The sequence below is a fragment of the Tiliqua scincoides genome, chromosome 2 (assembly GCF_035046505.1).
Source record: "Tiliqua scincoides isolate rTilSci1 chromosome 2, rTilSci1.hap2, whole genome shotgun sequence".
Classification (NCBI taxonomy): domain Eukaryota; kingdom Metazoa; phylum Chordata; class Lepidosauria; order Squamata; family Scincidae; genus Tiliqua; species Tiliqua scincoides.
In genome coordinates, this window is record NC_089822.1 from 75,033,580 (window position 1) to 75,055,757 (window position 22,178).

Below are 22,178 nucleotides of genomic sequence, written 5' to 3' on the forward strand. Positions count from 1 at the left end.
GAATGCAGTGGACAATGGCACAATTCAGTGGTTTGGCATATAAGAAAGAAGGCCATGAAGGTGCAACAACAAGGAAATCTATTGTGAAAACCCAACAGAAGGGGGGAAACAAAACTGAAAAGCAATGCAATGTAACTTAGCCATTGATACAATTAGATTGTAAACATAAGCAGATAATAGGCAGAGGAAAGAAGGGAAGAGAAGGAGATTCTTACAAGGGAAAGGGTGCAAGCATGGAGGGGAGAAAGGAGGCAAGGAGGGACATAGGGAGGGCTACCCAGGAGAAAATGGAGCTGGAAACCTAGGAGTTCAAGATAGCAGGAAGGGGAATGGGAAAGGAGAAGGAAGTTAGAAGAATCTTAAAGTTCTGGCCACAGCAAAAGGCCATGGTTGAGTTGCAATTCTTCGTAGCCTGAACCAAGGGCTACAGGCAAGGAATGAGCCCCTTGGTGGGTTGGTGAGGTGAAGTCACCTCACTCACTTGCAGAGGGGAGGGCTAGTTTCTCTCACTGAATGATGATGGCATAGCAGCTAAGTGCCTGTTGTGATGATTAAGGCCTCCGTTAAAACCCTTAATGACAGACTGCGTTTTCTCAACTCACATGTACATACACACAGCACTCACACCAAAGATGAGATGGTAGAGGCATTAAGCATGCCATCAATTTGACTGCACGCAGGTCAGAAAAAACAAGGAGGCTTTGTGGGTCCACCACTAAGCTTTACCAGACCATCTTCTGCTGACTTGTGGAAGAAGTATTGTAGCGCAGCTGCTGAGACCAAGCAAACTCCTGATTTTAAAGTGGGATGCACAGGTAGAAAGGGCTTGAAAACACAAGGCAAGGCTGTAGCAATGCAGGAAGCAGTGCAAAGGGACCAAAGCTGATTTCACAGAAAAAGGTATCCTGTAAGGGGATCCACAAAAAGCCGATGGCCAGCACGACCTGGTGCCGTGGCTCTACACTCAAGGAAGCCTGTTCAATGGGACTGGCACAGGAGCTTCTTGGTTAAGCTCAGGAAAGGTCCCTGCTTAGAATGCACTGTGGCAGCTGTTTCTTGGTTGTGTTCAGAGAAGGGAAGCAAGGAAGAAGGAGAAAGGGTGGAAAAGAGGGCAGTTGGTTACCAATCCTGGCTGCTGACTTGGCACATTAGTTCTTAAGCAGCAGGTGGAATGGGGGTGCTTCATGCAGCCCTAGCAGGTCAGGTGCACAAACAGAATGGCAGTAAGGCTGATAGATGGAGACGCATGGGTCTTTTATTCTGACCACAGGAACCTATGGGATTTTTTTTGTGGAGTGAACTCATCAAGGAATTTTCTTTTGTAACTTGATGGCCCTTGATTGCTCACCCCTCGTCCAAAATGGGTTTTGGTTCCATACCCTGGGAACAGCAATGAACTTTAATCGAGCTCTGGAGATTAATGGCTCAGGTAGCATGGATTTCTTGGCTGAATTTAGCCATGGCGTTGGTGTCACTAATGACTTTGACTACCCAAGTCAGGAAATTCCTGGGATGTGGCTTTTGTTCACCAGTTCAAATGTGCTGTGCAAGCAAGGTATAGCCACTCATGCAACTTTCTAGGAAATAAAAGCCAGAGCAAAGCTTCTTCCAAGCCAGGCAGCTGGGGTGGTGGTCATTACTCTGATGTGCTCTTCCTTGAATCCTGTTGGATCAGAGGCTTTTTGCCATCAGACCAATTCCAAAACCATGGTACTGACCTGGGTTATGCTCTCCTGACAGGCATCCAGAGACAACATGTTTACCAACTTATCACATGTCACACATCCAAATAAAGGACTGCCAGGCTACATTTTAGTAAAGATATTATACCTTAGCTTATACAGTTTAAAAAAATTAGTGCAAAAATAAAATCTCAATATTTAATTTACTTGAGTTTATTTGTTACATTCTCTAAACAAAAATGATGATTCACTAACACTAGCAATGTCAAGCAAACGTACCAGTGTGACAGCATCTTGGCAACAAGCCATAATGTGACGTGACCACCAATATGAAATTTTAAACAAGAGGGCTGCCTTTAATGTACGGCACAAAGCTTGATGAGAAGAGCCATTACAGTGATGTTCAGCCAATTTGGACAGTGAGATTAAATGCACACTTTCTTCCCTTATGGCTCTTGCTCTCTCTGGACTGGTTTGTACATTTACTAGGACATTCAAAGATGTGCACAATGAAGGGACAGAAACAGGGGTGTCTTTGTGAGGGGAAAAATTGTGTGAATCTTGTCTCTTGCATATTCACATGTTACCTTATGCACTGGTATCCACTCATCTAAGAAGGAAGGTTGGGTGAGTATATGAACCAGTCCTTCCCCCTGCATACCTGAACTACTTGCCACAGAAGCAGTAGGAGAGATGGAATCAACACAGGGAGCAGTACAATCTGAGAAGACTCTCAAGGGACATGCCCTTTACTACAGGAAAGCCTTGTTTGCATAGCTTGTCATGCCAGCCAAGTGACACTGAGCTGAAGTGACATGGAAATGCCATTATTAGTATTTGTTAGCAATATGTGTTACACGGCAGGTGCTCAACCTCAAAACAAAAGCCTACACTTTCACAATATTTTCTGCCGATAACAAAGATCTTAAAGCACCAAGGTTGTTAACTGTCAAACAGCTGATGATTAAAATCATGAGACTAAAAGCCTCGGAATAAAATACTCAAGCAGCAATTAAGAACCAAGCGGGTATTTGATATAATGTTGTGTTTTGCATGCTACAAGATGCTGGGAAAATCTGCTTCAGGTTATATTTGGCATTCGCTATTCAGTGACAGTGCGCACAGGCTCATTTCATATCACCACTCTATTGCTAAATTCTAAAGAATACGTTTCCAAATAAATAAGCCTTATTGTTTAACAGCTGTCAAATCCATATATTTGCATTGCACAAAAATGCCCACTAAAACTGTAAGGGAAATGTGGAACAAAAAACAGTAGGATAATTAGCTGGGGTGGATCAAAATAGGAAAAAAGAGAATTGTACAAGGTAAGGGTTATAAAATTGAAATCTAGTACATATGGTGCAGATGGGGTCTGTGGTCCTTCGCGCACCCCCTATGGGAGATGAGGGGAGCTCTGCTCCCTTTGCCTCCACAGGGTCTTCTGAGCCTAGCAGAGGCTGCAAACGTCAGACCATGGCCTCTGCCGGGCTCAGAATGACTATTACAGGCTGAAAAACACTACTTTCAGTTTTCAGCCTCAAACTGGAACCTCTGTGGATATGGGGTTTGGGGGTTTCAGCCCCAAACAGGATACGAGGAAATGCCCCTCCCATCTTCCCCGGCCTTCCTAATGGCTTTTAAAGGAATAAAAAGGCATTAGGAGAACTGGGAAGCCAAGAGGAGCGTTTCCTTGTATCCGTGGTTTCACTTAACTGCAGGGGGTTCCAGAATGGAACCTCTACGGATATGGGGGCACGTCCGTACCTATTTTGCTTGAAAGACTCTGGTTGGAAGCATGTCTAGCACAAATTGGGCCCTGAATCACTATATCTGCATTCTCTATATCTTGTTTCAGTCTCTTAGATTTGCCACATTTTCCCTTTCTATACTCTATGCATGAAGCTCAGAGAGAACTTTCAGGGGTTAAATATATCATATGCATATTTATTAAATGTGTCATTGGCATGTCATTTTTCTTTGCTAAGTAGCAGCCAAGGGCAGTGGGAAACTGGACTGGGACCACAAAGACAGAGAAGACTTTAAACCTTTGTCCCCACCATAGACTAGATTCCCTGCTTGTACACAGGGAGTATTGTGAATTTTCTGCAAGTAACAATACATGGGGGGGGGGGTAGGAACCCTGAATGCTTATAGATGACAGATGAAATACTTGTGCGCACAATGTATATAGATTGATCTTTTGTGACTGTAAACACTGTATAATTACATACAAGTGGCAGGAAATCATTCCTGAATTGTGTTACGTATAACTTTAAACCCTGAAATGCCCTTCAAGTCAACACATTTTAGTGAATGCTGGAGATTGTATTTTCTTCTTTGACAGTAATGAGATTATTTTTCAGATCAGGTTTAAGGCCGTCTTGAACACTGCATCATTAAATGAAATGCATCTGCAGTTCTATACTGCAACAGTACATGTTGAGCTGCAATTGAAACCTCTCCTGCCTAATATTTTTAAATGAACCAGATAGTTATGCTCTTCAGCCTTTGAATAGAACTTCTATTTGTAGAAAAGGTCATAGAAAACTGACTTATAAAAGTAACGTATTAAAAGTATGAACAAACTTGCTTTCTCTCACAAATAAGCAATCCATTCTTCATAGCAAAATGAAGTGCGAACAGTACTAATTCACCAAAATATCTCTTTACAATGCTATCTTATAATGTCTGTGTCTTATGGTACGCTTAGGGTCCAATCCTATCCCTCACCAGCCCCAGACCATGTAGCATTGCTAAGAGAGCGCATACAATGGGTGGGGAAGGAAACAAGATGACCCAGCAGAGATAAGTAAAAACCTTCTTTACTTATCTTTTCATAGGCTGCCTGGTCTCCAATGGGTCTCCTCAGGCCTATCTCAGCTCTTTAGCTGGTGTCTGAGGAGACTCCTAGGAGAGGCTCCGGGCTGGGAAGGGGGGGAATCAGGGGGATCGGGCTGGGAAGGGGGGGATCAGGGGGATCGGGCTGGGAAGATTGGGATCCTCCCCTTCCTGCCCCAGTTCATCCCCCACCCATGAAACCACTCCTACTGCTGAATTACTGGTGAGGACAAGTGACAGAGGTTCAGCAGGACTGGATGTGGCCATTAGTTGTTTGTCTTGGTAGCTATGGCCCACTGCATGGTGGAATAGCTCTCTCTCTCTCTCTCTCTCTGTGTCGATCCAGGACATACACAGATGAATTGTGAGATTCGTCAGTCTGAACCCTGTGAAGGACTGTCAGTCTCCGATCCTTACATGTGATGGATAAGTTAATAATAAGAGAGTTTAAATATACATCAGTAACCTATAAAACTACTTGTTTTTTAGAAGATAGTAGTGTTGGGTTCAGCAACAGAAGTTTAAATCCATTGATACAGCTGATATTGTATTACACTATTTCATTATAAAAGTATAATGTGCAGTTGCCCCTTGGTTCTGTGGGGGATCCATTCCTGGACCCCCCACAGATACTGAAATGTGTGGATAACCAGATCCATGGATCTGGGCCATCAGAGGTTCTCCAAACATGACAGAAGTGCCTTCTGGTCACATCTGGGGGTGCTCTGAGGTGCAGAGAGGTCCAGTTCAGAAAAAAGCCTCCAGATGCAAGGGGAGCATGGCTCCACTCGCCTTCGGAGGCTGCGTGGGTGTGTGTGTGTGTGTGTGTGTGTGTGTGTGTGTGTGTGTGAACAGGGACCAGTGGTGGCCATTGCAGAAATGGGCTGTCGCTGGTCGGAACGTCGCTAAGTGATGCTCACCTGTAGTTTACTCTAATATTAAAGTACTTCTTTTCTGCCAAGCCAGTAGTAAGTTATCTGAATTGACCTTGGGAAGAGTACAAACATGATGCATTGTACTGCTTGAAAGAACTGAAGTTCTACTGTTTGAGAGATTAGACATGAACTTACACTGTGACATATATGGGGCTAATAGGAGAGGGGAGACAGAAATGTATTGATGGACATACTATTGAAAAGAGTTGGGTTGGCTTCTTCATAGCCATTGACCTTTACTATAGCAAAGTATCCTAGGAAATTCTAAAGCCATGTACATTGCTGATCACAAATGGTACACAATGCCTATTGATTCTTGGGCATTCTTTAATCCCCACTAGCACAATTACCAGGGCTATTATAGTTGAGTTATTGTATTATAGACAGTTCAGGATACTTTCCCTATTTCTTTTTCCTTGGCACAAAAAAACGACACTGTCCTTTTCAAGAAACAGTAATAGGCCCTTAATGTATGTGGTCCAAGTCCGTTCATCCACAACCTACTGACATGATAGCCACTTCTGTCTACATTGCTGATGTGTATCTAGGGAGCGGAAATCCATAGGCCATGAAAAGAGTATTTCATAAATGGTTCTTGTTATGATACAATTATAACCCACATTTCATGAATTATTGATAGGAAAGGTAATAATGGCTTTATGCTGTTGCAGTCTATAGCAACACTGAACAGAATCTTTAAGCTATGATAAATTTACCCAGTGGACCAACACATCTTCTAGAACAGTTCTGACATATGGAAAGGAAAGGAGGGCAGATCTAATCAGTGTTTGCCTATCCCATAAACCAGGGTTGCCCAAACCTTTTGGCACAAGGGCCACATCTTATCTGACACAAAGTCAAGGGCTGGAAAAAAAAAATAAATTGAAATTTAAAGTTTAAATAAATTTGAATAAATCAAGATTTATTTTTTTGCTATGCCTCCTGTTAAATGCTGATGACTCAGAGTACACTTCCACTACATTACTCACATAACACACAAGTACTCTCTCCCCGGTGCTCATAGCCCCAGCAAACGGAGCGCAGATACCAACTTAAGAGGATCCAATGTTGGCTCCTTCCCCCCTCCATGCAGGAGCATGTTCTTTTTCTCTCTCTCCTCCCCCATCCCAGCAACAAGCAGCAGCAAAGAACTTACAAGCAGTCAGCTAGGGAGGTGGTGGGCATCTCCCCCCTCTGTGCAGGAGTTTGTAATTCCTCATTCACACACAGACACATTCATTCTCTCTCTCTCTCTCTCTCTCTCTCTGTCTCTTCCCCTCCCCATCCTGACATCAAGCAGCAAGCTAACTTGGAAGACTGCAAGGAGCTGTGTGTTTCTCCTCATTCACACAGATGTGCGCTCTCTTTCTCCCTCTCTCTCAGTCCCCCCTCCCTATCCCAGCAACAAAGCTGGAAATGGCTTGCACTCACACCTGATCTGACGCCCAGCCTCAGCTGCAGCCTCCCAAAACCTAACAACGGGCATGTTTGCCAGATGGCAGGTGTTCCCGCAGAACTTCATGCAAGAGCTGTCAGACTCTGCAAGGGCAGCTCCTCCAAGTCTCCGGTGGGCCAGAGGCTCTCTGGAGACTGGGGGCTCCCCACAGACTGGATGGGGGGGTCCCTGACAGTTATAAATGGCCCGCGGGCAGCAGTTGGGACCCCCGCATCGCTGATTGATTGAACACCAAATTTAAACTTCATAGCTGATTAAATAAAACCATGTTATATAGGTATACATATTCTTTTCCATTTTTTTTGTTTTGCACTAAATTTTTAATAGAATAGATTTCAGCTGCATTAATTGCATTACCTGCATTAACTCAATTTCCTACACCAATGCTTCCCAAACTCATTCAAGGGAGTTGGGAGCACTATCAGTATGTGTGGCTGAGGAGGGAAGGCGGCAACGCAATCTCCAGGACTGTGCTGCTGCTGGAGGGTGTGTGTGTGTGTGTGTGTGTCCAATTTACCAGATGAAGTCTTGACCTCTGAGGGGTGCAAGGAGCCCTGCAAATGCCTCGATTGAAAGCCACTTCCGTTGTTTTTTTTTAAATCAAGAACAGAAAGTGGCTTCCAATCAAGTTCTTTTTTTACTATTACAGAAGCTTGGAGAGCCCTGCAAATGCATTTGCAGGGCTCCTCGCACCCCCCCCCCCAGGCTAGCACTCCCTTAGATAAGTTGAAAAGAAACCCTCCTCTTCAGCAGCATCCTGGGGATCACATTGCTGCCTTCCCCCTCCCCACCCCTTAAGGGGCCAGAGCTATGTGCTTCCCAGCTTGGTGGGTCACAACCCACCAGTTTGGAAACCATTGTCCTACACTATTCATAGATAAAGCTAGCAGGCTAATCACGAAAAAGAGGAATTTAACAATTTTGTATTTCCTGCCATTTAGATATTCAAGTGTTAAGGATTACTATAGGTGTTTGCCACAGGCAGCCCAATCCTAAACTGAGGTGGCACAGCGAGGTTGCATTGCCTTTGATGCATCCAGTGTAGCTAAGGAGGTGGCTGGAGGTCTCCTTGGAGTCAGAGGATATATTTCCCCTTACACTGAGTGAAGCCCCAACCACCCCATGGGGTTTCTCAGATTTGCACCAGCTGTATAGCTGGCACAAATTCAGGAAGCCCGGTGTAATGCCATGAGGTCCGGGAAGAGAGTTAGAATATGGCAGAGGAGGCCACAGCTGGTCCTGCCACTCCTGGACCCTATCTGCCCCCATTTAGCTTCTCCTGCCCAAAAATGCCCTCCTTGTCTCCCTACCACCTTCCCCACGGCCCCAAACCACAATCTTACCTGTGCTGGCAGATGCTGCTGCTAGGTGTAGTGCTGGCAGGACGGCGCAGGCCTGTGTGCCACGCTGCCTGTTCCCAAGCAGCCGCAAACATGCTTTGCTACACTCAGAGCAAGCGCAGGGACGGCTGTGCCAGCTCATCACGCAGTTAGGACTGCGCTGTCCAAATGTCCATATTTTCATGTATTCAATACTAACTGCACAAATATGTTCAACAACAAAGTATTTCCAAGCAAGTAGTACCACTAAATGATACTCGTAGCTATTTTTGTGCAGCAAACTATGTTGTCCACTGAGATATTCCCTTCACTTTCTATGATGCTCCTCCATCACATCATTTGTCTTGAGCATTTTCATTCTTCTTACACTACAGTATTAGATAGATGATAAATACACAGACAATCCTCTTTATGGGAGCTACTAATGGGACACTTTCCCAAGAACAGCATTTTAATCTCTTGCCTATCCAAATGGAACACTCAGAATCCTCCCTTATATGGGCAAAACTGTGATGGAATAAGGCTGGTCCATAAAAAAATCTGAAATTCAGAATTTTCAGAACTCCAAATGAGCATGTAGGCTTTAGTTCTAAAATTCTATCAAACTCAATGGTAGTTACTTTTCAGTATGCATGGGTAGATTTAAAAGCCAATGGTGAATAGCACTGATTATTTACATTAGGACAGACTCATTAGGGCTGCAATCTTATCCACACTTACCTGTGATTAACCTACAATGAGTCTTAGAGCCCTATCCTGAGCCTTTGCATGCAGGCAGTATGAGCATAACATAAGGCATGTTAGTAGCACCTGGAGAGGAGGAGCTGCCAGTTCTGGACCAGTGCCAGTTGGCACTGAGCATCAGCACCTCTAGAGGGCCAGTCAGTACTCCAGCAGCACTGTGATGGTAGTATCAGGGAAGAGGGGGACTGGGTGGAAGGGGGCAGGGGGAGGAACGAGGGCGAGAGGGAAGTGGGGATCCTGCTGCACTGGATCCTAAAGTGTTGGGCAGGAAGGTCTGACACGGAGTCTCTCAAGTCCACACTGGCAAAATGGCCATTGAGAAGCCCTACTGCAGGGCTTGGGGCTTTCCCCAGGGGAAGGGGACAAAAGTTTCCTTCCTCTGAAAACACCTCTGGAGCTGCCTGGGGCCGCAGGATGCAGCAGTAGCCGATTTGGTGCTGCCTTTAGGATTGGGCTATCCCTTCTGAGCAGAAATGCATAAGATTGGGATCTAAGTGTTACTACACTATTCTAAATGGTCAGTAAACAAGAACTGACCTCATATTATTACCTCTTAATACAAATAAGAAAATTACCTCATATTCTTGGGAAAACTTCAAGTTGTCATTAGCTTTCAGTCTTTCAATATGATCTGCAAGTTCCAGAACAGGAATTGGAGGATGGCTAGCCATACCTGTTGAAGAAATAACACAGTGGCATTTTAAACAATAATATAAAAAATCCGAAACCCAAATACAGCAGTTAGAATGGCTATAATGTATAAAATAGTAAAGATGTTGTAAGGTGATAGAAGCAGGCAGATAGTTTAGTCACTCAAAGCAAAACATGCTCTGGAGAAATGAGCTTTGAAGCCAAATTACCAAAACATAATTTAAAAAAAAAAAAATCACCAAGCATATTTCCAAAGCTAACATTCCTGGTGTAAAAGAAAAAAAAAATAAAGTTATTATGCCAAGACTTAATGAGGTTAGCTAGGTGGGGAAAAATGAAACAGTTAGACCTGATGCTGACTCTGTTTTGAATAATGACTTGGGAATGTCATATCAAACACCTTTTCCTGAGCTGTATGAAATGGAATCTGTGTTGGAATTAGGTGAACAAAAGGTGAACTGAGGACAGGGAGAAGCCATTCAAAGAAGCCTAAAGGGGAAAGAATAGTACTGACAGAAAATGAAATGACTTATGAGGGAAACTAACTTGAAGAATGTAGGTTACCAGGGTAACCAGAGACACTTGAACCTGAAAAAGGAAATTATAAAAATAAATGAAAAGAAGAAAAGAAAGGAAAAAAGTCTCCTCGTTATAACAAAATAAAACAAAATAAACAAATGTACAGCTTGATTCTTAGGAAAGTGATGATCGTGACTCAAGGACTGAGAAACTAGGTAATGTGAGTTGACTTAAAATAAGACAGGAGGAACAAAATCCATGATATTAAAGTATTTTATAAGGTTTGGGACATTCACATGCAAAAAAATATGGATTGCCAGAGTAACATGCACTGCTGCTTACAGACAGTCAATAAAGACAAGATTAGACATCAGACATTTTGAGCTTCAAAAATGTTTTCACTAGTAGCAGATTGTAGAGGCAGGGGTTGTACAGACTCAAGTTTAGTTGACCACTAAACATCTGGCTTACCCTACAACCTTAGAGAAGAGATCTCAACCCCAAGCCCCTTTATCAACCCCAATAAATGACCTACAATCTACTTCAGGTGTAAACATCTTTGTCTACCAATGGAAAAATAGTGAATACAGACAAGGCTGGGGGATGGGATGGGAAAGAGACAAAGGGAAGGATGGGAAAAGGAAAGACAGAGGGAGAAAGAGGAGATAGCCAATGTGGGGTCAACTAGCATGACCTGCTGTCTGAAGGTTTTAGTCCAGTTCTTGTGGGTATTTCTCTTCAACCAATCAATATGAATGGTTTCAGCCCACCAAAAATATTTCTATTTGTTTATTCTTTACATTCACTTTAAGCATGTCTAGAATAAAATAGGTTGCTGCAGGGAGGCACATAGTTTGGCTTGAAATGTTTAAACTAGTGAACCCCAGAATGCGTTGAAGTTATAAAACAAAACCATGATAACCGAAAGGGAGTAGTGGGAAACTCAAACTGGAAGCCACATTTTCCACCATTCAGGCTGTTTCACCATCTTGTATTTGAAGGGTATGCTCTAAGAAAGCCTACTTTGCAATTACTGCAGCATAGCTTGCACGACATGACCAAAAACTGGCAATACGGTTCATTCATAAAATGATTTGCTACATTTTTATCTAGCTTGATAAAGTCCATAGGTAGGACAAGCAGCATATAATTCAAATCTTGCTCATGGTATGAAAAATAGCACTGCATACTATTGTGTAGCTAAAGTAATTATATACACAATAGCTCTTTTGACTGTGTGGCCTGCGTGCTTATACTGTAAGATCAAGTGTACCAGAGGAAGTACCCACAAATTTATGGAAACTTCTTCTTGGAAGGGAAAGCTATTCAAGCTAGTAATATTCTTATATGAATCAGAATTGATATCTACCATTTCATCATACGTGACATTTAAGCTGAGTGAATTTTTTAAAAGTTTTTTAGTATCCATCAAATTTATTTGATCCAGATCGAGCACCCCAGTGAAAAATATAAAAGTATAAAAGGCACAAGAAAATGCTAGGCTTGTTCAGAAATGGAAGTTGAATGATGGAACATCTAAAACAGTGATTGAACAGAGAAAATAATAGAGACAAAGATGTTTAGACCTTTTCGAGCGAATCGTGGGAGAGAGTTATTATCATATAAGGACTGAGTGGTAGTTTGGCTAGAGAGGGAGGACACAGAGCCAATCAGGGAGGCGTAGGGGACTGAATTACTGCTCAAAGCTGTAAAAAGTAAAGCCAGTTGGAAACGGGAAACAAATTAGTAACAACAGTAGAAGACTATCATATTCAGTCAGTTCATACAAATGCATAATTTTGCATGCACAATATTTCTTAGACGTTCTGTTTCGGGAAGAATAGGTAAGAATATTTAACTACCTAAACAGAACATATAGAGCTATACAACTAAATTCAAGTCTTGCTGAATTTGTGGACCAGCTCATTACAGAATTGGATGTCAATACAGTAGTCACATGAACATGGCGGTGAGGTATTACTTCAACACAGAAATCAGGAATGGATATTTAAGTGTTTCAACTAAACAAGCTTTTCCCTTAAGAACATAAGAACAGCCCCACTGGATCAGGCCATAGGCCCATCTAGTCCAGCTTCCTGTATCTCACAGCGGCCCACCAAATGCCCCAGGGAGCACACCTGATAACAAGAGACCTGCATCCTGGTGCCCTCCCTTGCATCTGACATAGCCCATTTCTAAAATCAGGAGCTTGCACATATACATTATGGCTTGTAACCCATAATGGATTTTTCCTCCAGAAACTTGTCTAATCCCCTTTTAAAGGCATCTAGGCCAGATGCCGTCACCATATCTTGCAGCAAGGAGTTCCACAGATTGACCACACGCTAAGTAAAGAAATATTTTCTTTTGTCTATCCTAACCCTCCCAACACTCAGTTTTAGTGGATGTCCCCTGGTTCTGGTGTTAGCATCTCTTGATCCACTTTATCCTTCCTATGTATAATTTTGTATGTCTCAATCATGTCCCCCCTCAGGTGTTTCCACTGAAGCTCCACTTCAATGTGAGTTCAGTCATTCATATTGATGTACTTAGTTTAACAGAAGCTCCAGGACCAACAGTTCTGTGTTCAGCCATTTATATTTATCAGCATCTTTCCACAGTTCATCAAAAGGAGATATACAATCATTTTTTAGCAGAGGAATATGAAAACCCAACAACTTCTTGAATTAGGGCGCAATCCTAACCTGTTGTTAGGTTGGCTCAAGTCCCCTGGGAGGGTCGCAAATGTGCCATAAAGCACATTTGCGCCTCTGTGGGAGGAAGCTAGGCTGGTGCTCCAAGAAGTGCTGGCCTGCAGAGGCCAACGGGGGCTCCTGCACCAGCTTCATCCTAGCTCCTCGCATCAGCAGTATGAGCCAACACAAGGGTGACAAGTAGGTGTGGGGGAGGTGGGGAGGGGAGGGAGGGAGGCGTTCCTGGGTGGGGGGAGGGAGGGTGATCGGCGGCCCTGGGGGCGGGCACACAGGGAGCCAGAGGCGGGGCTGGGATCCAGCAGTTATGCCGGATCCCAACCCCCGTCCCCGGGGAGAACGGAGCGGCTTCAAGTCACTCTGTTCTCCTTGGACTTGTGCCACCTCAGGAGGTGGCGCAAGTCTGAGAAGACCCATTGGGGCCAGTAGCCCTTACCCAGAGGTAAGAGGAAACGTTTCCCCTTGCCTTAGGCTAAGCCGCTGCTGGCCACAATCCTGCACTGGATACAGCGCAAGCCTCCTGGCTTGCCTGTTCCAGCGCAAGTTAGGATTGCACCCTTAATAATCTAGTTATTATTGCAGCGTAGCATTCTCAGTGTTGATTAATACAAATTGAGTACCTTTCAATAAGGTTTCATAGTAATTTCATAAAAAGAGATAATGATAACCATATAGGATTTCATTATGTTCGTAAGATGATTTCCCCCCCCTCCATTAGGATCTATCTAAACACTGTTCATGAAACCTGGTATCCAAAAATGATATATAGTATAAGTACGTGTTAAGGTTAAACACTGTCCTCTGTGCATGTCTGGGTTTCCAACTGACCATCACAGAGTATGTGCATGCCCTAAGTACTCTCACAGTATTATGCACAATATGCCTGATGATATTTTATGTGTGCATTATACAGAACTCGTACTCTGGCATTCTCTTTTTCAGCGTGGCTGCATCAGCAGGGGAGAAAGGATACGACTGGAATTCTTAGTCATGACTAACTTCTTTGTTCATAACTAACTAAACTTCGGATTATAACCTTGAAGGCATAGTTGAAAGCCAGGTTAAGCTGCAATTATCTGGCGTAAATCTGTCATATGTTTACAGGCATATGCTTACATTCACAGTTAGAATGCTGACCCACCAAGACAAACACTGATGTAAGGTGTGAGCTAAAACATTACAGTTGAAAAGAAGCAAGATTCTTATAGAAAACTCATTTCCATTTTTGGATTGTTGCAAAAATATCGATGTTAAGAAAATTTTTTTCCCATGCCATCTAAGGAGAGACAATTCATCTTCACACAGCCAGTGACTCAAATTGAGCTTTCAGTTGAGATTTTCTTACTTCCATTTGTTTGAAACTTTCTTATATCTTTAACATGGTAAGTGCACAACCGGTGTTAGAGGTGCTCAAGATTGAGTATCCCTTGCTAAGAATCCCTTCATAAATACACTGAAGCCTACATTTTAAGACCCAAACTAGTAAAAACAAAAACAAAAGAAGGAACAAAATCCCCTGAAATACCATTTCCATGCATGAAGCTCATTAAAATAATTATACTGCTTGCGAGCCTCAAACTAATACTTATGATCACTCAAGACAAGGTATTTTTCTTGGGGGTGCTTATTTTTAAAAACATAGTTCAGAAGACTGCAATCAGTTTGTGCTAAGCACGGGGCTTAGAAACCAAAAAGTGATAACATAATTCTCATCTGTGTTATGTTGAGAGGAACATATTACCTAGAGCCCTCTCAATCTGGTTTCAAAATGAGGTTTGTGGTAGAGGCAACTTTGTTGGCTAACCTAGCTAGGAGCTAGATAGAAGGAGGGCATCTCTGTTCTGCAGTTCTCTCATTCTTAAATACCTTTTAAAAAAATTGTATCCTTCAAGACTGCTTTGCTAAGACCTAGCTTAGGGGCACTGTAATGGCAGCTCTAATCCTTCTTGGAGGGTAGGGTAGATTCCAGAAGGTGGTACTGGGAACTTGTGTTTATTGCCTTGACCATTTATCTGTGGTGCCCTCAGGGTTCTATCTTCTCCCCCATGCTTTTGTACATCAAGTTGGACCTAATGGGATGGTTATTCCAGATTTTTGAGGTCGGGTGTCACCAAGATATGGAAGACATCCAACTCTGCTTCTCATTTCCACAACTTCCAAGAAGGTTTTGCAATTTCTGAATCAATGCCTGGAGTCAGTGATGGGCTGGATGAGGGGTAACAAGCTGGCATTTAATTTCGAGAAGTCAGAGGTGCTATTATTGAAGAGATTTGTGACCTGGAAACTGGATTGTCAACTTGTTTGGAATAGAGTTGCACTGCCCTTGAAGGATCAGGTTTGCAGTTTGGGGTGTTGGTTCTGAAAGTTTTTCTTCCACTTAATGTGTGAGTACTTCATCTGAAGGAATTATTAGTAATAGCATGCTATTGTTGAAGGGGAACCTAATAGGCAATAGGCAACCTAATAGGCTCACCTAATAGCCAATAGTGATGAATGAGTCAAACTTTCTCATATGCTTAGTAAGATATTCTACTGAGTTTTCAAAACAGAGTTCCTTTCCTTTACTCAGAAGCAAGGTACTACACTTACTCTGCAAGGATCTGGTGAAAAAAATTCCTATACAAATAAGAGCATTACAACTTGTGGGGCTTTTTAATGCTCAAAGGTCTTTTTAGATTATAGTGAGTCCTAAAGATTTAATTAACATTAACATATATACATTACTTCCAACTGTGACACATTTAGTGCTTCCATGAGGACAAATGTGGGGGGCATTACTAGGAAAGTCTAAATCCTATTTACTTAAATTACAAGCCAATTGAAGGTTTCCTGGAGTTTGAGGTCTATGGAAATCAATTTGCAGAGTGCTTAAAATTATTCACTCAATTATTTGAAAGCAAAGTGTCTCTGTCATGTGGATTTTACTCATTTAATTCCGTTGCAAAGACTTTACTATGAATCTCCTTGTCCACTGTATTTAGGAATATATAAGGCTTGCTTCCTCTTCAAAAATCCTTGTATAGTGCATGGAGGGGAGTTTTTAGTCTTCAGCATGAATCCCTCAACTCTAATCCCCACTCTGCCAATTTAGGATTGCACAAACCGCTTTTCCCTACCTTCTATTTTCCTTATTTAAAAATAACTGAAATTCCAGCTGAAGATATCACAATATTTTGTAGGTTCTGGAAGGCTAAAGACCTCAAAGTTCACAGAGCCATTTTGAGTGTGTATGCAGCTTTCATTTGATTAACTTATCTACAGCATACCTAAGCAAGACCACAAGTAAGAAATGGCTGTCTTATTCTTAGGTGTTTCTGTTAGGCTGATCCAAAAGGAGAACCAACTGTACAGCTTCTTTCAACAGCAGTTTTCTCAAAATGAGAATGTTGTGAACACCAAAACGTGACAAAAGTGTCTTCAGTAATACAAATTTTTAAGAAAACCCCTCACTGAAAGATTAAATCCATCCATTCAGTATTCTAAACCTAAGTTATAGGATAGCAAAAATGGTCAGACTCCAGGCAGATACTCAATAGGCTGCACATTGTACTTGAAAATGTTTTGCAGCTTACCTGGAGTTTGAAAATTAAGGCGCCGTAGCTCTACTGGATCTGTAGGATGGTGAGAAGGTACCTCCTTGCTGTTGGGTATACTGCTCTTCCTAGAGTCTGTCTCCGCCCTTTTCCTATACAGACAAAGTGAATATACTTTGAATATTATCAATAATTATAAATGAACAGTGACATATTTAACCCCCGTCATTGTGTCTACAGTTCTGCACAGTTTTGCGCTGTGTCTACAGTGCAATGGGGAAACCAAATTCTGTTGAATTCTAAACTAAAAGAAGAGCAAGAATGCAATTTTTTTAAAAAACAACTATAACCTCTATTCACACACACGAAAATCCACACATCTGAAACGATGATATCTAGCATATCTGAAACTAACATAAAGCTATAAGTAAGAAATCTTCATGTAGCCAGTGCCTACACTCATAATTTATAATGGGTTTGCTTGGAGGGAATCCCTTTACCCTGATGAAATTTACGGGATTTGAGTTCACAGTTAAGTTCCAAAGTTTCATTTATTTCAATGGCAGTTAAGGCATGCCTACAATTCTCTGGAATGAGCCTTGACTCTGCACTCCTAGGCCAGCTGGAGGGTAATTACAAAAACAGGGATTCCCCAGGTTTATCTATGGGAAGGGAATACCACTTGAGTTTCCAAACTAAATGCAGGACTCCAGGAGATAAACGGTTAATGAGTCAGCTCAAGGCCAATAATTTGCCAGTTCCTTTGAAGTTACATTTTCTGATTAGTAACATTTCACATGAAGTCTAAGATTTCTGTAAACTGATTTTATACTACCTCTACAAATGTAACGTAAGAAAATATGAAAATATTAAACTTCATTCGTTAACAGAAAAAGCATTACACTTTTTTTGTTTAGAGACAGAGTTTGTGATATTTACAAATGAACCCCAAGAAAATGTAACTGCATTTAGCAACAGAAGTTATCACCATATGCCTTGTAAGCAGAAACACCCACAAACACATATATGCAATTGTATACATTTGTATGCCACATGTATATTCATGGTGCAATCCTGTGTATGTCTAATCAGAAACAAGACTTACTGATTTCAGTGGGATTTACTCCCACATAAGTGTATACTGAATGCAGTAATGTTTACATTCAGTAAGCTCTAAATACCAGAGCAATGCTCCTTGCTCGCATGGATTACTTTGGGCCATCCGTTAACACTGCATTTAAAAAATGGTGCAGTTGGAGTGGATAAACTAGCTGAAGTAGAGAAATGAAAGTTAGGAGGGGTAAACAATGAAACTTAGATGAAGAACAAGGTTGCCCCAATGGGACGTCCAGCTCATTTCTGGGTAATACATCCCAGACACGGTTTTGCTCATAAGAAAGAAATGGTTAATGGTTATTCATTTTCCTTTGGGAATATAGCACTGTGGGCAGACAGTGACAACATGCTAGACCAGTGGTAATAAATTCGCAACTGCTGTGTAGCGCAAAAACGGTCCCTGGTCAGACCAGCATTTACCATTCTGCTGCGTGGCTCACTAGAAGCCCCTCTGACTGCCATTGCACAATGCTCTGGGCAGCCATGTCTGTATCCCACTGTCCCAGTAGGCTCTGCGCCCAGATTTCCGGACAGATGTGACTGCGGAAAAAGTCAGAGGGGCTTCTAGTAAGCAGCACAGCAGAACGGTAAGTGCTGCTCACAGTGGGGAGAGAATCAGTATCACGCCAGAACTGGCCTATGGGCCGTGGTTTGGTGAACAATTTGCTAGACCCAATAACTTTTGAGGTTTTTTGCAAAAAAAAGTGCTCCTGGGGTCAGCAGCTACTCCTTTCAAAGGTGAAAAAATTGAGCAGCATCCCAACAAGTGCTGCAATCACTGACAGCACTTGAATGGATGGTTCTGCCTGCATAAACAATCCTTTCACAACTGGAAGGGCTCTGTGCATGAGTTGAAAAATCTTTCTATTCATGGAGGGAGCTACTCTTCGTGGAAGGAGCTCTTGAAGGCAGAAACACTAGTTGAAATGCTACTTGAATTCATTGGTGTTCCTCAAAGAGAAATTCTACACTGCTTTAATGCAACCAATTCTTATATATCTGGCCAGGCTCCTTTAGACTGCCAAACACCCTGTTTAAAAACCTGATCCAGCTACATTTGCCTTACTTGCATTATACTGCTTTCCTTTTTATGATGAAAACAAGAGCAATTGTTCTTCTCACCTGTCGGGTTTACTACTCCATTATTATGCAGCAGAGAAGGAAAGAAAAGGGTTAAATGTTAGTTGGCCAATGGCAAAAAGGAGTAACTATAACAAAAGGCAATTTTGTGTTTCACAATCAGGATGTATTGTTTATTCAAATTAGAAAGTTACAGTCTATGGAAATATTTACTGGTAATAGCTCATAATTACAGAAATAAATTGAAGGTAAAAATATGCAGTGAAAGAAAGTCACTGTCACTGCATCTGCCTCTGAGGGCTTGTCCCAAGAGGGAAGATCTGTATCATACGAGTTGGGATGTAGTCCCAGGTGGCCCAACCACTCCAAAATCAGCATTTTGGGGTCCATTAGGGCTCATATTCTGAAGCTGATTCTTTTGCAGTCTTTGCCCCCTTTTTAATCTCTCAGGAGTTTACACAGATCTGCACCTGCCCCTGCAACACTGTCTTCACTCATGCTCTACCGACTGTCCTCACTCCTCCTGTGATCTGGGATCTCCTTCTGCCCTCATTCTAGCTCCTCTTTGAGCACCTTCTCTTACACTTGCTTTCTGCTCCCCTTTCCCGTTTTTGTTTCTGTTATGCTTCTCCTTGGTCCTTGTTCACACTCCTTCTCTGCACTTTTGCTTTCATTGCTGTTAAGCTTCCACTTGCTCCCTAGAATCCTTCTTGCTCTCCTTCTTCCCTTGTGCTCCCAAGTGTGCATAGGACTACAGACTTACAGCCCAGGCTAGGCATGTCTACTCAGAAGTAAGCCCCACTGCATTCAATGGGCTACTCCCAGGAAAGTATGCATAGGATTGCAGCGTTAAACTGCAAAACAGGAGTTTTTTTCCCCCATCCCCAAAGTAAGCTGCAAACGACTACTTTAGAATTTGCTTGCTACAGCAAGCTCCATACAGACACCTAATCTTTATAATGTGCCATGGTATAATGCCATGGTTCTCAAAGAATGAGATGGGCCTCCTATTTCTCAAAGAGGTGCTCACCACTTCCTGTTATCTTCTAGAGAACATTCACAGCTACACATGTATGTTTCTGAGTTCTAGTCACAGTTGTTCTGGGGACTCATTTAATGCCAAATATCTTTTGCACCTCACTTCTGGTGGAACTTTCAAGCTGAACACATTGCTCTTGGTACAGTGAAGTTCATATGAACCCTATGGCTTGCTTCTCAGCAACTATCAGAGCATGTCCCCCTCTTAGTAATGTAGTCACCCAATTCCTCCAGAACACAATGCTAACTGAAAACATGGAAACCAAAAAGTCCTCTTGGCCATATCTAGATAAGCACAGAAAATAAATTTTGGGGCTAATTTGACTAAGTTTTGTGGAATATTCCAGGTTGAGTCTGACAAAACAGTAATTTTTCACATTTTTATTCCTTCCTGTGTATGTGGATAAATGACTTTATTCCTATTCAGGTTTAGGTGGTGGGAAGAGAAACATTTACCCACTTGTATAAAATGGAGTTCAAGGTTTCCCAGGTGGGTACTTGACCCAGTAAGGTTCTTTCTGGGTACTTGACCCAGAAAGAAGGTAACCAATAGCTAAACCTTTGAACCTGACCATTGGTGGTGTTGATTATTTTAAATGCTTAGATCCCATTTTTTAACAAAAATGTAACGAAGTGGTTTGTATAGCAAAAGAAATGAAAAAATGGTTTCTGGTTTCCGGCTTTGGGAAAGTATGGCTTTCTACTGTTTTTTTTTTTTTTTTTGCAGTTCCATGTAAAGATCTAGAAGACACAGTAGGCCCTCATCTGTGGGCTCAGCATCCACCATTTTTATTATCTGTGGGTGCTGAGCCTGTGGCTGGGGCCCCTCAGAGAACCTCCTGAACACCACCAGAAGTGAATTCCGGTCGCATCTGGAAGACACTTCCAGTTTGCACTGGAGACTTTTGGTCACATCTGGAGGCCTTCTGTGGCCTAACCACAGATTTAATTACTCATGGAATTTGGAATCCACGTGGGTTCCTGGAATGGATCCCCCATGGATACCACAGTCTCAAAGGAGCCTTCCCCTCCCCCCAAGAGTGTCCTCCAGTGCATGAATTTTGAGAATCCCTAGAAAATCCAACTTTAAAAAGGTCAATTTTAAAACAGAAATATTTTTTTTTCTTGCTTCTGAAGGAACTGAAAGTTTCTGAAAGCTGCCTTCATTTTGAAACTATTTTGTAAACTTACCTTTTATAAAGCAATATAGCTATAACAATACAGATGATAAACACAACAGCTAGAACTGGTCCTACGACCCAAATCAAGCCTTCTTCTTCATCTGTAATTGGCTGGGGATTAAGATCCACTGACACAACAGTTTCAGAGTATGGGCTGGTTGCATACATAGTCTAGGAGGAAATAAGATTCTTATTTAGTTATATAGTCATAAAGATTAAAAATATTGCTATAAGAATAATACTTTTTATGCTTGTGAACCTGGGAGTATTGAGTTTTTTTTCCCCTTTTTGCAGTCAAAGCTTTCGTTCTTGTGGTTATTGATGCAACAGTTTCCAGATTGAAGCAGAAGAGGGAAACCCCAGGCATTCATTGTCAAACACAACTATTTGTGTAAAAGCAGACTAAACAAAATGTCCTCTTTGCAAAACTCTAAGGAAAGCAGAGACACCATGAAAAGCCTTTGACTATAATTATTTGAACTCAACAGTTCAGCCCAGGATATATACATGGCAGTTTTAAGAATCAATTAGTAAACTACCAAGTAGGTTCTTGTATGTTAAAATGTTAATGCCTGCTACTACACCTTCCCACAATTCCATTCCCTGCTTAATTATTTTCTTAGAAACAGTATTATGTACAGTTTAACCGACCAAAGTATAAAAGAGATATACGAAAGAGATGAATTACAGGAGAGGAAAAAGACAACTCATTATTTAAATCACCTCAGGAATTCTCCTTTCTGGATTTATTTTCTAACTTTGCTACAATTCACTGATAAAGTCAGTAGCAAATTACTATAATTAAAGAAGCTAGCTGTGCATGTCCTTTTCCCCTTTTTCCAAAGATGTTTGGCAATGAGTACCACTGCCTGTGCAATATGTCCCTAGGCATGGAAGAACTTTCTCTTTCTTTCTTTTTTCAAAGGCAGGATAAAAGATACTACAGTGAAATTCATGTCTTGCTAACACAACAGTGAGAAGTCAAGAAACAAAGCAGAATATAAACAGTGATGATTAAGCTGATGATAGCGACCTTATACGTTCTGCAATACAGGTATGGTCAGTTGCAATGGGACTGGTTTACTTCTACCTTCTACATGAAATAACAACTAGAGGCAAAGGATGTGCATGCATTGCAATTGCACAACCCTTTCTCTTCCAAATTAAGTGAGGAAGACCAGAAGTGGATCTAGGGGAGCAGCACAGTAAATATGGCACACTCCTCAACACGCTATGTTAGCGGCCCTCTCCCTCCATGTTGGAGCCATTTAGGGCAGCGACAGCAACATATCATTGCTGCCCCGAATGGCTCCAACGCCAAGGGGGAGGGGCTACTTACATGGCGCATTGT

The 22,178-nt window shown here is 42.0% G+C and overlaps 1 protein-coding gene across 4 annotated transcripts in view; it reads right to left on the reverse strand.

Moving 5' to 3' along the window:
- Positions 1-22,178, reverse strand: part of PTPRD (protein tyrosine phosphatase receptor type D) — a 791,067-nt gene that overhangs the window by 97,992 nt on the left and 670,897 nt on the right. For 2 of the 4 annotated variants that reach the window (XM_066616305.1, XM_066616304.1), the window contains exons 15-18: positions 20,838-20,998; positions 16,452-16,564; positions 10,196-10,237; positions 9,574-9,671 (exon numbers count right to left, since the gene is read on the reverse strand). In XM_066616305.1, coding sequence (XP_066472402.1) covers positions 9,574-9,671; positions 10,196-10,237; positions 16,452-16,564; positions 20,838-20,998 — 414 coding nt within the window. The remainder of the gene's footprint in view (positions 1-9,573; positions 9,672-10,195; positions 10,238-16,451; positions 16,565-20,837; positions 20,999-22,178) is intronic. The other 2 variants (XM_066616307.1, XM_066616306.1) reach the window with 1 other exon arrangement.